The sequence below is a fragment of the Macrotis lagotis genome, chromosome 5 (assembly GCF_037893015.1).
Source record: "Macrotis lagotis isolate mMagLag1 chromosome 5, bilby.v1.9.chrom.fasta, whole genome shotgun sequence".
NCBI lineage: Eukaryota > Metazoa > Chordata > Mammalia > Peramelemorphia > Peramelidae > Macrotis > Macrotis lagotis.
This window is the reverse complement of record NC_133662.1, coordinates 156,286,392-156,301,619: the sequence shown is the minus strand read 5'-3', so window position 1 is coordinate 156,301,619 and position 15,228 is coordinate 156,286,392. Positions and strand designations below refer to the sequence as shown.

Here is a 15,228-nt window from a genome sequence, read left to right as displayed (position 1 = left end):
TGGTTTTTAATTTTGAATTTGGTTTTGAATTTGTTTGAAATCTCATTATTTCATAGTCTAACCTTATTTATGGGACCATTACTCAGAAGAAATAAAAGTATTTTAATGTTTGAAGATTCTAATCTTTTAACTACTCATACCTTCTCTCTAATCCCTCCTTCCAAAAGAAATGATCTTTTTTTACCATATAAATTTTGTACATATATTCATACACATATACATATCTTTCACTCCGATAGAGTGTACACTTCTTAAAGTTAAGAACTATTTAATTTATTTCTTTTAATCCTCAGAATCTTGTACACATAGAAGATGCTCAATAAATAGTATAACTGGGGCTGCGAGGTGGCGCAGTGGATAAAGCACTGGCCCCGGAGTCAGGAGTACCTGAGTTCAAATCCGACCTCAGACACTTAATAATTACCTAGTTGTGTGGCCTCGGGCAAGCCACTTAACCCCATTGCCTTGCAAAAAACCTAAATAAATAAATGAACAAACAAATAAATAAATAAAACTATGACTGACTCAGGAAGAGAGGGAAGAATGGAAAAGGGCAGGCTAGCTATGTCAACTATATGAAGTAAAGGATAAAAAAGGAAAAAATACAGTTTTCTTAATCCTTTCAATGAACCATGAAACAAAGCAGAAGATTTTATTACTAATAGTAGGCATAAGTGCCTGTGGTTTTGGGGGGGAAAATGGGGATTACTGACTGTGAATGGTCATAAACTTACTCAGGCCTTTAAAAAAAAATGCTGCTCCAGAGTTGACTGGCTTCCTGGCAGTGAATCTCTTTTCTGTTCAAATTTAGAGCATTATGTGATCACTCCTCTAAACTATGCAAAGTATTGTGCTCCGCTTTATCGTTTATTTCTGGGCTGGCGGGAACAGAGTTCTCTCTGCAGAGCCAGAGTTTTCCAATTCACTTTCCAGAAGAAAGAGAACACATTTCAGTGACCTTCTTTGGTTGGGATACAGTACAATAACGATGAGGAGCCTGTAAAAGACTTTACCCACATTTTCAAGCTCAAAGATGGAGAGCTAGTCCTCAGAACAGGAGAGAGCAGAGGGAGGTGCTAGAGATCCCTGAGGCATATCAACACCAAATTCGACTCAGAATGAAATGTGATAAATGAACAGACCCAAAACATTTCTGAGGAAAAACATTCTGAGGGAAAACCGCTTCTAAGGAAGTGAAAATTCCTTTCGGCAGCTAAATCTTGTGTCCTCTAGTTAGGATCTAATATTCCCCAAGATAAAAAAGTAATTTAAAAAAGTATCTGTTCTATTATGTATTTAAAACCCATGAAATATATTTGCATTTACAAGTTAATTCTGGAATAGATTCTAAACTAAACCAGGGAACTAGACATTTTCAATTCTATCAGATGGATTTGAAATGCTATGGTAAGAAACCGTTAGCCTTTTCCCATGTTGGTTTCATAGGACAATAACTCCTTAATCCAAAACTAAAAAATAAGGAAGAAAGAAAGAAGAAAAAGGAGTTACACATACAAACACTAAGTTAAAAAAAAGATCCTTAAATAATAAAATCAGTGTCCAAGAAAAACATTTAGTTTGAAAAAAGAGTTGAAAAATGTAGCCTTGGAGAGACCACTGCTTACATGGGATTGTTCAACAAATTCCTGTTGTGTGAGGTTTGGCATATACTTTCTAAAAATATAAGCAACTGGGGAAACTAGACAAAGCCCAGGTCTTGGACCAAATGAAGCACGCAGTGTGAATCTGTTAGTGATTATATCCATAATGAAATATGTGCCCAAATTTAGCAGTGCAAAATCTAATACAATATGAAAACACAGCATGTACAGTCCTTACCATAATATATAGCCAACAGCAAAGGTGCACACTGCAGCAAGTCCACAACTCCTGCTGGGATACTGATGATGCGATGTCCTCATCTCGATTAATATAAACGGCAGCACTGTTGTATGCTAAAAAAAAAAACCCAAAAAAACAAAAAACAACCACCAGGTGAGAGGGCTCATTGTCACTATACCTTGAACTATTCTTTAGTGGCAATTGAAAGAGTATAAGTTCCTAGTCAAGAAAGGTATTCCTGAAGTATGGAACTCTAAAGAGATGAGATGGACTTGACTCTTTATATAAGGATATACATGATTCTAATGATATTTTTGTTTATTTTTTATTTCTTATTTTTTGAAGCTTTTCCTATAGGAAGAAACAAGACATTTAAATGAATAGTCCTATTTCATACTACCCAAAGGCTAGTCTTAATGCACTGGCCCTGACTCAGAGAAGATGTGACTTTGACTAGATCCATTTAACATATTGTAATGTATAGTCACAGCACCCAATCATATTCTATTACTCTGATCAATCCAATGACCAACCATGATTCCAGAGAACTGATGCTGAAGAATGCAACTAAAGGTCAAGAACAAATTTCAAAATCTGAAAAACTTCTAGGAAAAAACTTCCTTATTAGTTTAGTAGAGGAGAGAGAGAGCTGGAAAAAGGTATCGCTTCTTCCTGAGTTACATTACATGAGCTCAAGTGAGGGAATCAGCATATGAACGTCTGCATGAAGCATTTTTCTTGAAATGTATATCAGCTGTTAAGTATAAACAGTCAATGAAAATGGGATGAAGTCATCCCGAGAACCCAAAATGCAAGATTTGGGTAGACCCCGAATAAGACCTGGGTAAGCAGAACTAAAAAACAAATGTTTTGCATGGACACAGGCATTTCTAGCATAGGTCTCCAGCTTCCCTGGAACATTTCACCTCTCTTGAGTCCCTGTTCAGATGTGATATATTGAGTCCCTTTCTGGATTCCCTTATTGTTTCCCCAAGTGAGTGTGGGAGGGGCGAGAGACAAGGAAGACAAGGATGACAGGTTCTCCAAGATCCCCGAGTACTCTGTTTATTCACCAGAATACAAATGCTTAAATGTCCTTCTTGGTCTCTGAATCCACTCCCACTCCCATGGCATTTAGTAAAACAACATTCTTGTGTTCAAGGGCACCAGGTGATGAAGATTCACAGTATTCCCACACACACAACAGACCCTAACACACCTCCATGGGAAACTTTGGGTTAGACAATCAGGTTAAAACAATACTAATAAATAAATAAAAAGTATTTCCTCCATTCTACCTATTCTCTGACAAAGAGATGATGGACTAAATAAGCAGAACAATACTCATCTTTGATAGGATCAGTTTAGGAATTGGTTTTACATAGTTATGTGATTGTTTCTTTTTTTTTTCCAAGGGAAAGAGAGGAAAAAAAGTAAATGAATGCTTATTGAAAACATTTTTCTTTAAAGTTTACAGCATGGGGCAAGCTAGATGGCATGGTGGGAAAAGCACTGGCCCTGGAATCAGGATGACCTGAGTTCAAATCCTACTTCAGACATTTAATACTTACTTAGCTGTGTGACCTTGGGCAAATCACTTAACCTCATTGCCTTGCAAAAATCCCCCCCCCCCAAAAAGTTTACTGTATCCCCAAAGAAGCCATAGTCCTAGGAAGTGAAATCTAAAGAATACATGAGCGATTCTTAGAGGTCTTTTGAACTGAATTAAGTACAAGAGGTCCTAGTATAAGTGATTTTTGAGCTTCTCTCCCCCATTAGATTAGAAGTTTGTTTAGGGCAGAGACTGTCTTTTTCTTCTTTTTGTATCTCCAGCGCTTAACATATTGCTTGGCAAAGTACAGGCACTTAAGAAATAAATGTTAATTATGATCAGATCGACATTTGGCAGTTTTAATTCCTTTCACCTGTTCATAAGCTAGGAGAGAGAGCTCTTTGTTTCCTCTGCTGTGTGATGATCCAGGGAGAAAACTCTGAGCTTGGTGTTTACTCAGTGAAGTTTTTCAAACATTCACTGGTATTAGAACTGAATGGAAACAGGTGGTAGGTATGCCTTGGTGAGCAAAAAGATCTTTGGAAGATCAAACAGTACAAGCTTTGGAAGAACTTATTGTTTATTTTCATGGAAAAAAAGAGCAAAATTATTTGAGTAGGAAATAATAAAACTGTGAAAAACCTCTGGCTCACAGATGCAACAGTGCTCTGGATAACTTCTGAGTCTCAAAATATTAGTAATTAATGTCTGGCATTCAGAGAATGTCAGGTGGGTAATACAGCACTTAGGGGAGTTCTCTACTTTTTCCTTCAGCAGCTTTTTGGTGGTGGTGTAGCTGCCTTTTTAATAGCATAACTGGCTTTGAAGGTAATCACAGGGGAATATTATATTTCTACTATTTTAGAGGTATGAGTAAGCCACAAGCATGATAAATAGAAGATACAAAGGTGTGATTTAAATTATATATATATATATATATATATATCTATATCTTTATATTTACTGGCCAGGACCAGTAAAATAAATGAAGAAGGCCCCAAAAGCGATCTGATGGATAGCCTACATCTTACATTGTTATTAGGAGAAACAAAGAAGACTCCCAAACTGCTGCACAGACAACCCCCCCCCCCCCAGCACTACTCTCCCTGGCCTGTTGAAATATGGGAAGTCTGTAGACAAGAGCAGTATAGAGCCAAGCATAGATGGATTGTGATCTATACAGCAGATATACTGTGGAGCCTGGAGTCAAGAAAATCTTAGTTCAAATCTGGCCTCAGACTCTTCTTAGCAATGTGAACTTGGGAAAATCATTTAACCTTTATCTAACTCAGTTTCCTCAACTAAAATGGGGATAGCAAAATATAGAGTTGTCACAAGGATCAAATGAAATATTATCTCTAAAGCTGGGACTTAGTCCCAGCCTCTGGCTCCCATCAGGGGCTTAATAAATGCTTGCTGACTTGGATTGAATGTCATTCTCATGGCAATCACAGACCCATTTACATATTTAAGAATAGAGGCACTAGTCCTTTGTGGGAATTGTCTATCAGTATTTCTGTTATAGACCTATATCTCTTATTACCTATACCTAGAATTTAGTATTAAAAATAAGAAAATTATTATCAAGTTCAAATATGTATTTAGAAACCAATCTACCTTTGGTCAGTTCTTAGGGAAGGGGAGAAAAGAGAAAAAAAACCATCTTAAACCAATTGTTTAAACATCACAGGTAATATTGCACCTGTATTAGTATTTGTGAAATATGCTCTGAAGATTATGATGTTAAAAATAAAGATGGGAGTGGAGTTTGGGTTCATCCTAAAAAAATTCTTGAAATTCTACCTTGTTTCTAAGTGTCTTCATACTTAGAAAGGTCCTTGGAATACAGATACTGTCTGAGACTCTACTTGAATACTTTCACTTGGCAGGCCCTAAGAGAGGATATAGCTTCTAAGAACCCTGGGTCACTCCCATACTAAAATCAGGTATCAGAATGAGATTTAACTATTGTTAAATAGATCAATAGATAATTATATATTATAGCCATTTCTAATCATTGTTTGAGATGAGTTTAGTTAATGGCCTTATATAATTACTTAACTGTAACTTCAGTATTATTACTCCATGAGGTTCTGAAAGGCCCAGAGAATTAGCTGCATAGTATAGAAATTGTAAATAGGTCAATTTTATCTAACAATCAGGACTCTCTAAAGATAAAACAGACCACTTTGGAATGTCCATCTCCTGAGAGTTCTTTACACAACGGTTTTATGAGCACTTATCATATATGTTATAGAAGGGATTTTTGAATTGGTCCAGAGTGGACGTGGTTTCTGAAGCTCTTTCTAACTGAGAGTCTAGGATAAACATCTATCCACAGTCTCTTATCTTTTTGAATTTGAAAACTCTCAGAAAAAATTGCAACAGCTAGTCTTTATGCATCTCTAGATATCATTATCACAACAAGAATTAACTCTAGAGCTAGAGCATTCCATAGATTTGTTCTCCTTCCAAGGAGGAATCCTTCAGTTTAGTCACTGGATGAGGAGAAACCCAGGCAGTCCCACTCAAGGGATGAAGCAAGTGACTGAAAGGGAGTTGGGAGAAGGCTATATTTGTACTGTGCATGAAAAAAATCCAAAAGATGATTGTTCAGTAAACTTAAGGAAATCTGCCAGATTCTGCTGGCCCTGAAGAGGCACTGAATCTGCTGACTGGGCTATCAGTCTTAAAAGAAACAAAAATATTTAGAGGAAAAGACCTGATCTTGATCATATGTTATTTCCTAAACACATTATTCTTCTGAATAAATATAAATAGTAGAAAGAGTAGCTTTGCATTTAGTAGGTGCTCACTAAATAGTTCTTTGATTTCACTGAATGACAACATTTGAAAACAGCAATGTTAAAGAAAAGTGGCTTCAATGTCATTCCAACTCAGGTAGATGAGTGTATCAAACCCTGGTCTGTTAAGATTCTCAGTCGTTCACTTTCTAGTTCTGGTTGACTTAGCAAAGTAACTAACATAGACTCAGTATTTTTTTTTAGGTTTTTTTGTAAGGCAAACGGGGTTAAGTGGCTTGCCAAAGGCCACACACATCTAGGTAATTATTAAGTGTCTGAGACTGGATTTGAACTCCTGACTCCAGGGCCAGTGCTTTATCCACTACACCACCTAGCCACACCCCCACATAGACTCAGTATTAAAGAAGGCCAGGAGGACATGGGAGAAACGGATCTCTGAGAATTTTGCTCCCAGCCTGCTAAGTGTTGGATTGACAGCTGGAGATTAAGAAGTTCTGAGTCTCTCCAGAATCAATAACTTGCAATCTTGCTGCCCTGGAACAGGAAGCAAAAGTAGGATTCAAGACAAGAAGCTCCAGATGGGATTTCAAATCAACATGAGTATCATGAACCCTAACCCTACTCCTATAGGAAGAGATCCTAGAACTGCCATCTGGTAGCTTTCTAGTTTTCTTGCTAAGTAGTTGTTATTCTACTGAGAAAGTTAAATTCCCATCAGAATATAAAATTGCACAATCCTTAAAATAACTACATAACATTTTTGTATTCTACATTTTGTTGAGACCTCTCCTACACATAGCTCTGGTCTCTTTACATAATGGTAACAACAACAATAAATATAACAAATAATAATAACACTAACTTTTTTGGCCTGTGCTATGTGCTTTGCTATTATTATCTTATTTAATACTCACAATGAACCTCGGAGGTAGATGGTAGTATTATCCCCATTTTACAGGTTAGGAAAATGTCACAGACAAAGGTTAAATGACTTATGCAAGGCCACACAGTTACTAAGTGCCTGAGGTCAAATTTGGACTTTGGTGTTCTGACTTCCAGCCCAGCACTCCATCCACTGCAACACCCCAGCTAAGTATTACACTGAGGCTCCACGCTAGGTGACTATCTAGATAGTAACAGAAGTTCAGAAGAGTACATTCAAGGCATGGAGGCAGATGATGGGTCAGAGTATAAAGTGCAGACTTTGGCAGGTTCCATCCCTGTAAAGACTTTGAGTATGCCCAGGGATGGCTGTTGGTTAAGGAAGAGCTGGGCTAGGTTCACCATAACCAGGTGGCCCATAGGCTAATGAATGATTTAGGTTTGGAAATTTTTTTAAAAGATTTTATTTATTTTGAGTTTTACAATTTTTCCCCTAATCTTACTCCCCCCCCCCCCGAAGGCAATTTGCCTAAGCTTGGAAATTCTAAGACTATTTTTTTTTTAGATTTTTGCATGGCAGATGGGGTTAAGTGGCTTGCCCAAGGCCACACAGCTAGGTAATTATTAACTGTCTGAGACTGGCTTTGAACCCAGGTACTCCTGACTTCAGGGCCGGTGCTTTATCCACTGCACCACCTAGCTGCCCCTAAGACTATTTCTTAAATCATAGAGGGTTATAATTATTTTTGATAGAATACCTAACCAGATTAAATCATATGTTGATGAAGAATTAGAATCTCAATAAAGAATGATTTAAAATGATAGTTGAAAAAAAGAACCAGTCACAAATCACTGACTAAGCTTAATCTTTGGAAGAGCATTCCAATTTGCCAATTGAATGAATATGGGGTTGGGGAGCATTAAGGGAGAGGGAAGAACTGAAGATGAGTCTAAAGTTTAGAAGCCAGGCAATTAAAAAGGTTGTTAGGTAATTGAAAGAAAAGTGTGGAGGAAGTCTGGCTTTAGAGGAGGAAGATAATGAATTCTGCTCTGGGCACATTAGTGTCAATTTGTCCTCATAGAGTTTGTTCTTTAGAGTATAATAGATGGAAGGCTTTGGACTGGCATCATCTAGCTTCCAATCTGTAGATTCTGAGAGGGGGGCAACTGTGTCTCATAGTTAATAAGTTATATATATAGCCAAGGTCAAATTACAGACCACATATGATTTGATACTGAATTAATGACATCAAACACTTGACATGAGTTACTCAAATTTGGACTAAAGGAGCATCACATAAAGAAGAATAGATAACTCTAAAGTGGGAATGCCTCAATGTAAATTCTGAGTGGCTGATGCTTCTCCTGTGAGAGACAACAACTAGAACCTGGGTAGCTCCTGGACAAGGGAAGAAATTCTACTGTGGACTTTTGGAAAATCAAAGTGCTTATGGATAGACGCCAGGTGTCTATCCATAAGCACTTTTTTTTTAGGTTTTTGCAAGGCAAATGGGGTTAAGTGGCTTGCCCAAGGCCACACAGCCAGGTAATTATTAATTATTAATTATGCCGGATTTGAACCCAGGTACCCCTGACTCCAGGGCTGGTGCTTTATCCACTGTGCCACCTAGCTGCCCCGAATTTAGTTTCTTCTAATAATCAGATTCACAATATTGACTAGAAGTAAATAACAAAATAAATTCTGATATTTATGTAGTGCTTTAGGTTACAAAGTACTCTATATACATTATTGCATTTGATTCCCACCATAACTCAGTGGGATAGTAGGTAAGTATTGTATCATTCTTTTAAACTATTAAATTTTAATTAAATTATTTGCTCAAGTTGCATGAGACTATCAATCAATAATCATTTATTAAGAGTCTTCTATTTTCTAGTCACTGTACTAAGAGATAGGGATAGAAAAAGAGCCAAAAAACCCCATCCTTGGCCTCAAGTACCTCAAGGGGGAGAAAATGCACAAGCATACAAAGACAAAGCAAGATATTTCCAGGATAAACAGAAAATAATTACAAGCTAGAAAACACTAGAATTAAGTTGTAGAGCTCCCATTTCCTAATTCCAAATCCAGGGTTCCATCTGTGGCAAAAAAGATGTTAGTGACAACAGCTTTAGGAAAGTAGATTTAAAAATTAAGATAGGTACAAAAACAAACCAAAAGATAATATTAATAATGAAGAAAGGAGGAAAGAGGTCGTATACAGGTTCCTGAAAAGATGTTGTTAGAAGTTGGAAGCAACTTCCATAGAAATAATATCATAAATGTTATAAGTGAGTTATTTGCTGAATAATTTTTATAGTTTTGAGTCTTTACAATAGGGTTTGATTGGAAAGTATTTAGGATTTTATTGCGTAACAATGTTGGTTGGGGCTTCTTTTTCCACACTGTCCCTCTTCTTCATTGATTTCTTTTGTTTGATTAGGAGTGAGAAAACTCTGAGTTCAAATCTGGCTTTGGAGACTTAGTAGCTGTGTGACTCTGGAAGATCTCTCTGTCTCCTTCAACTTCATCTGACTGGCATATACATTCTCCTTAAATGAAGGGCTGAAAAAAGTTATCCAATGGGGGTGGATCTGAAGGATGGAGGGCACTTTTGCAGTGAGAGGTCCAGGGTTGAAATGATCTTACAGTTTGAAGTTGTTCCAGGGGCATGATGAAGTTGAAAGGAAGTCAAGTGAGAAATGAATAAATGTCCTCCGTGGAGGATTTATGAGAGAAGATAGACAAGAGTTTTGTAGGATAGCTATGCAAGAATGATTTATAATTTATAAATTCTGGTGGGAGAATCCATGTTGAAGAGATCCAGTGCCATAGTGAAGGTATGAAGAGAAGTACTATTTTGTGAAAGCAATCTGTATTTATTAGAAATGAAGACGGGGAAGAGGGAAGATAAAGGAACTAGATATTAGAAGCATCTCTGAAAATTTTAATTAATGAGAAAATAAGATTTGACATGCAAGATTGTATTTACATACTTTTTAGAAATATAACTATTGTGAGATCCAAAGATCCAAATGTAGATGCATTTCAACAAACTTGCTATCTGATGAATTTCTGTTTAGTAAATCTTATTTTCCTATTTCCTTCTATCATAATACTGGAGTTAAAGTCTATTGAGAGAAAACAGTCTACTGAGAGAAAAAATAAATCTTTAAATATAGTAAATTTAGAAATCAACAGACTTGTTTAAATTACATATTCAAAGGAAAAATTTCTGATTAAAATATTCCCCTTTGGGATTCCAAAAAGACAGGTGATATTGTTAGAATCCAGGATGCTTCCTCAGTTCAACACTATAACTAGAAAATAAACCTAAATGACATCTTTATAAAAATACAGCAGGTATACCGTGCTTAATTCAAAATAATCAGCAATATACTTTACCACAAGGCTACATCATCTCATCACACTCTTCCATTGAAGTCTGTTTTGCTACAAGGAATTTGAAGTTGCCCTACTTATCTAACAAAGGCAGTGATTTCACATGGTTTTAATTTACCATTGTTTATGTTAAAATAAATGTTATTTTGATTGATTGGCAAAAGTCTAGAAGCAGCAATAAAGGCAATTATGTTTGACATCGAGACATTATAAAATCTATAACTCGATCCTTTAAAGGCTGATTTAAAATGTCTAATTTGACTTATGGGAACCAGTTCTAATGCTGCTTCATGCAAAAAGCATTAGGTTAATGCTAGAGCAAAGTCATATTGCTGAAGGAACATGCAATGGTGTAATTAATCAAGGATATTTCAGAAACGAATTGTCTCCAAGAAGTTATTGATTTACTGTCATGACACACTTCCCTTCTGGGGTGTGAGGATGCTATGGAGCTGAGAAGTCCTGGCATGTATTTTTCAGTGACTAAGGCTTGATCTATCTTACTGGATGATTGCCATCCATGCATTGACATCTGTAACCACTCATGTTTGACAGCTTCATGCCTGAGCTTGGTGGCTTCCAAGTTGATTAGGATTATAACAGAGGATTTTTGAATACTCTGAGTTTAATGGAAAGCAGATAACCATGGGGGTCTCAAGAGGCTGCCACACTTCTTGCAAATGGCATCCCATTAGCAGTGCATGCACATAGATACACTCCCTCAAATGCACATGTTTGGAATGGAAGCCAGTTCAGTTTTAACCTTCAAGGCATCCTTGTCAGTCAGCCCTCTTTTGATTAAAAGTATTTACGGAGACACTTTATTAAACACTTATTAAGCAGTTGCAACTTAGCTGTTCTTCACAGGAGACTCCACAAGGCAGGTGAGATGAAGTCACTAAACCACAGAGGAGTCAAATGCCCTCCAGAGGTCACAGAGAATGTCAGTGGAGAGGCTGACTTTTAAGCTCAAAAGACTCAGATCTTGACTTCTTGTAGCTCTGAGCCCTGCTCCTCTTTCCAAGCCTCTTTCTTCCAATGCACAAAAGAAAAATGGCATATTCATAAGCAGAGCACACTTATGACAACCCAGGTGGGGGTGAACTTGTTTTGCATATTGTGAAAGGGGATGCTGTTTAGGATTGGGCATCATTTGTCATACTGGATGGCAAGAGTCAGCCCAGAGTCCAACTGAAATCCATCCCGCTACAGTTTAAGTTCATTTCTATTTATTCTATATAGCCTTCACACGGAGAGTCAATACTCCATATTGACACTTATAATTATGTCTCCTCACTGTATTCTTGTCTCTGGGCTTTGAAAACTAAATCCAGTCCTGCCTGTTCCAACCTTTGACTTGGTCAGCATTCAACAGACACCATCCTTAAGAACTTCATGCTCTGGCAAGAGCTTGATGATTACTGAGTAAATAATAAGATTTCATTCACTCTTTCTATGGGTCACACTTTGCTTAGCTATGTATTAGCAACATACATAGACTGCCTATGACTCCAAGACTGTTATTTGCTCCAGTTAAACTTCCTTGTTGTGCAATGTGATCATCACTGAACAGGAAATCAGTTGTTCTGAGTTTATAAGATTGTAGCATAGGGATAGGACTTGTGATTTTTTGGTAGAGGGAACTCCTGAATTAGGAAGTTTTTTCCATGAAGGCAGATTAGCACTTTGTCTGAAAATTTTAGTCTTATTTAGTCTTGCTCAAGGTGCTGGACTTGGAGTCAGGAAGATCTGAGTTCCATTTAACCTCAGACACTTATTAGTTGAGTACCCTACACAAGTCATTTAACTGCTGTCTGCCTCAGTTTCTGTAAACTGGGATAATTACCATTGGTTTCCTAAAGTTGTTGTGAGGAAAAAAATGAAATATCTGTAAAGCACTTTATAAATGTTCATTTCCTTTCCTCAAAAAAATGACTTGCCCAACAGCCAACATACTTCCATCTGAGGTCAACTCTCCATCTACTATGTTGAACTGCTTCTTCATAGGATCCTAGGTTTATAGATCTGGAACTGGAAGAGACCTAAGAGGTCATTTATTCTGGTCTCAAGAAGTGAAATGAGCTGGTAGCAAATGATAAATCTGGGACTCAGGTTCTACAGTATTCTAATCCTGGTTTTTGCCACTAACCGATTATATGTCCTTGGTTGTCACTTTCTCCTTAGGGGGCTGATTTTCTTCAGCTATAAAATCAAAAGGCACAGTCTCTAAGGTTACTCTGAACTTGCAAAATCATGTGAATAAAATGCTTTTAAAAAATTAATGTCAGCTCTGTGGCATATACTTAGAAAATCAGGGCTAGGAAGACCAAGAATTACCACGAGAGCTACCTGGAGGTTATTAGCCTAGGAACTAGAATACTGGCAATTAAAGGCACTCAGACAATGAGTGGTGTCCATCCCTTTCCAACATCAGTTTATTGGGGCTGCAATTTTATGGAGATTATTTGCCTGAAACTTCTTCCTTATCTCCTGGTTTTGCTGTGATAAAGTCATAAAAATGTACAGTCATGCCTGGCTGATAATCCCACTCCCTTTGAAATGTTAAAGAATTCCTTATTAACTAAAGCATAGTCAATACACCATGTCCTTTAGAGTTGGTTACCATTTTGTAGCTTTTCAATTCCTTGACCAAATGCGTAAGGTATATATAGATGAATTCTATCATAACTGCCTGCCATATCCATTTCCTGTCATCCCCGTCTTCAATCTTGGAGTTAAGAAAATAATTGTCCTTTTTCCTGGCTCATCCAAACTCAGACAAAAATAAAAAACAAACTCAAATTCAGAAAATCCATTCTTCCCTGGGTAATAGGGACTGTATGTTTGAAAAAGGTGGTCTAAGAAGTCAAAATTGCTTTGAGTGATCAGTCTACAAAGCTGTCATCCAAAATCAAAGTGAAATATAATGTGTGACCCTTCAATAATGACTCATGGAAATTCTAGTTTAAAGGTATTTTCATTTCTGTGGTTGAATCTCCTTAACCTTATCAATATAATCTGATAAGCATACCTACTCTGGGCAAGACAGGCTACCACAATTAGGCTTTGTACCTTCAAAATGTTAAATATGAAATGAGTGCTAAATATGAAATAGCACTCATGTTCCTCCCTTTTCCCATTATAATTCTTTCTCTAGTGTCATGAGTTTCTTTTGTGTGTGTGTGTTTGTGTGTGTTTTTTGTCATGAGTTTCAATGACAACCACAATTCAATGGTCATTACTTGAAGTGACATTTGAAATGATTTTTAACAATTAGGAAGCAGTAGCCTTACCTAGGTCAAGATCAGAGAACAGGATGAAAATGAGATGGAGTTAAAGTTGTTCTCCTCTTTTTAAAAGAAAACTATTAAAGTAGTGCCTGGTCCTTGGAATCTCTGGAGATGGTACTGGATATGATCAGAATCACCTGTTTCAAAGCCTGAAGCATAATACTGTCCCTGTCTGAGAGCAGCAAGAAAAGAAAAATGATTTGTGGCCCCTGATAAAAATGGAAATAAGAAAATCAAGTAGAAATATCCACTGTCTGTATTTTAATCAGTCAAGTAAGCAGATATTAGAAAACTACTATGGGGCAGGCATTCAACATGTGATCCTGGGCAAGTTACTTAACTCTGATTGCCTCAGTTTTCTCATCTGTAAAAAGAGTTGGGGAAGGAAATGGCAAACCACTCCAGTGTTTTTGCCAAATAAACATCAAATGGAGGTTTCACAAACAGTTGGATCACAACAAAAATGGAAGAACAACAAAGATGTTACAGGCAATGGGCTAAGTACACTGCCACTTATGCTGTTTACTGGACCAGTATTTGTCCCAAGGACAAAAATATCTTTATGCATGAAAGTAATTCAAAAACTAATCAGGTTGGTGGACTCCCCCATTTCCACTTTAGGATCTGGAAAAAGTACTAATGATCTCAACTTCAAATATCAGCAGAATTAAAGGAGAAAGAGAGAAAGGGAAAAGAATGATCAAAATGTATAAAATCACAAAAGGTATGGATAAGATTAACAACATATTAGAGATGCTGGTATGCTAGAATTTGAGATTATCACCATTTGAAACATGTAAGGAGGTAAAGTTACCACAAATAAAGGAAGTACTCTTTCCCACAGTTGACAGTATTCTTAGGGAACATATTACTTAAGCATAATACCCCAAGAATAAATAACAATATGGAACATATTACTCCAAATAGAATAGGCTGAATTGATAGATTCAAGATAAATAGTGTGAAGCTAGTACTTACGTATTATTCCGATTTTGTAAATGAAAAAAACATGGACAAGTTATATATCTTGCCTTCTAACTCATAGTAAGAATTTTAGAGACAGAATTTGAGTTCAGGTTTTTTTTTTTTAAGGTTTTTTCAAGGCAATGGGGTTAAGTGGCTTGCCCAGTACTCCTGACTTCAGGGCCGGTGGTCTACTACTGTGCTACCTAGTTGCCTGTGAATCCAGGTTCTTTGAAAACATTCAAATACAGCACTCTAGACTAACATTTATTTACTCCTTTAGCATTTAAGTGCCTACTATAGACAATGAACTATGCTCACTTTTAAAGGAGATTGAACCTTGACCCTCTGGCTTTAGCTTACCCTTCCAGTATTATTGTACATGATTCCCTTTTATATACTCTACAGTACATTCCAGCCAAAGTGACCTTGGATTTCATCTAGTGCTTACATGCCCTTGTGTGTCTCTCAGGTCTGAAACAATCTAACTCTATCTTGTAGATTCTCTAGCTTCCTTTGGATCTTGACTTA

At 36.9% G+C, this 15,228-nt stretch overlaps 1 protein-coding gene across 7 annotated transcripts in view; it reads right to left on the bottom strand.

Annotated features, from left to right (window-relative positions):
• Positions 1-15,228, bottom strand: part of AIG1 (androgen induced 1) — a 344,302-nt gene that overhangs the window by 49,001 nt on the left and 280,073 nt on the right. For 4 of the 7 annotated variants that reach the window (XM_074187738.1, XM_074187734.1, XM_074187733.1 and 1 more), the window contains exon 4: positions 1,840-1,955. The exons of the other annotated variants lie outside the window; for them this stretch is intronic. In XM_074187738.1, coding sequence (XP_074043839.1) covers positions 1,840-1,955 — 116 coding nt within the window. The remainder of the gene's footprint in view (positions 1-1,839; positions 1,956-15,228) is intronic. 7 annotated transcript variants of the gene reach the window in all.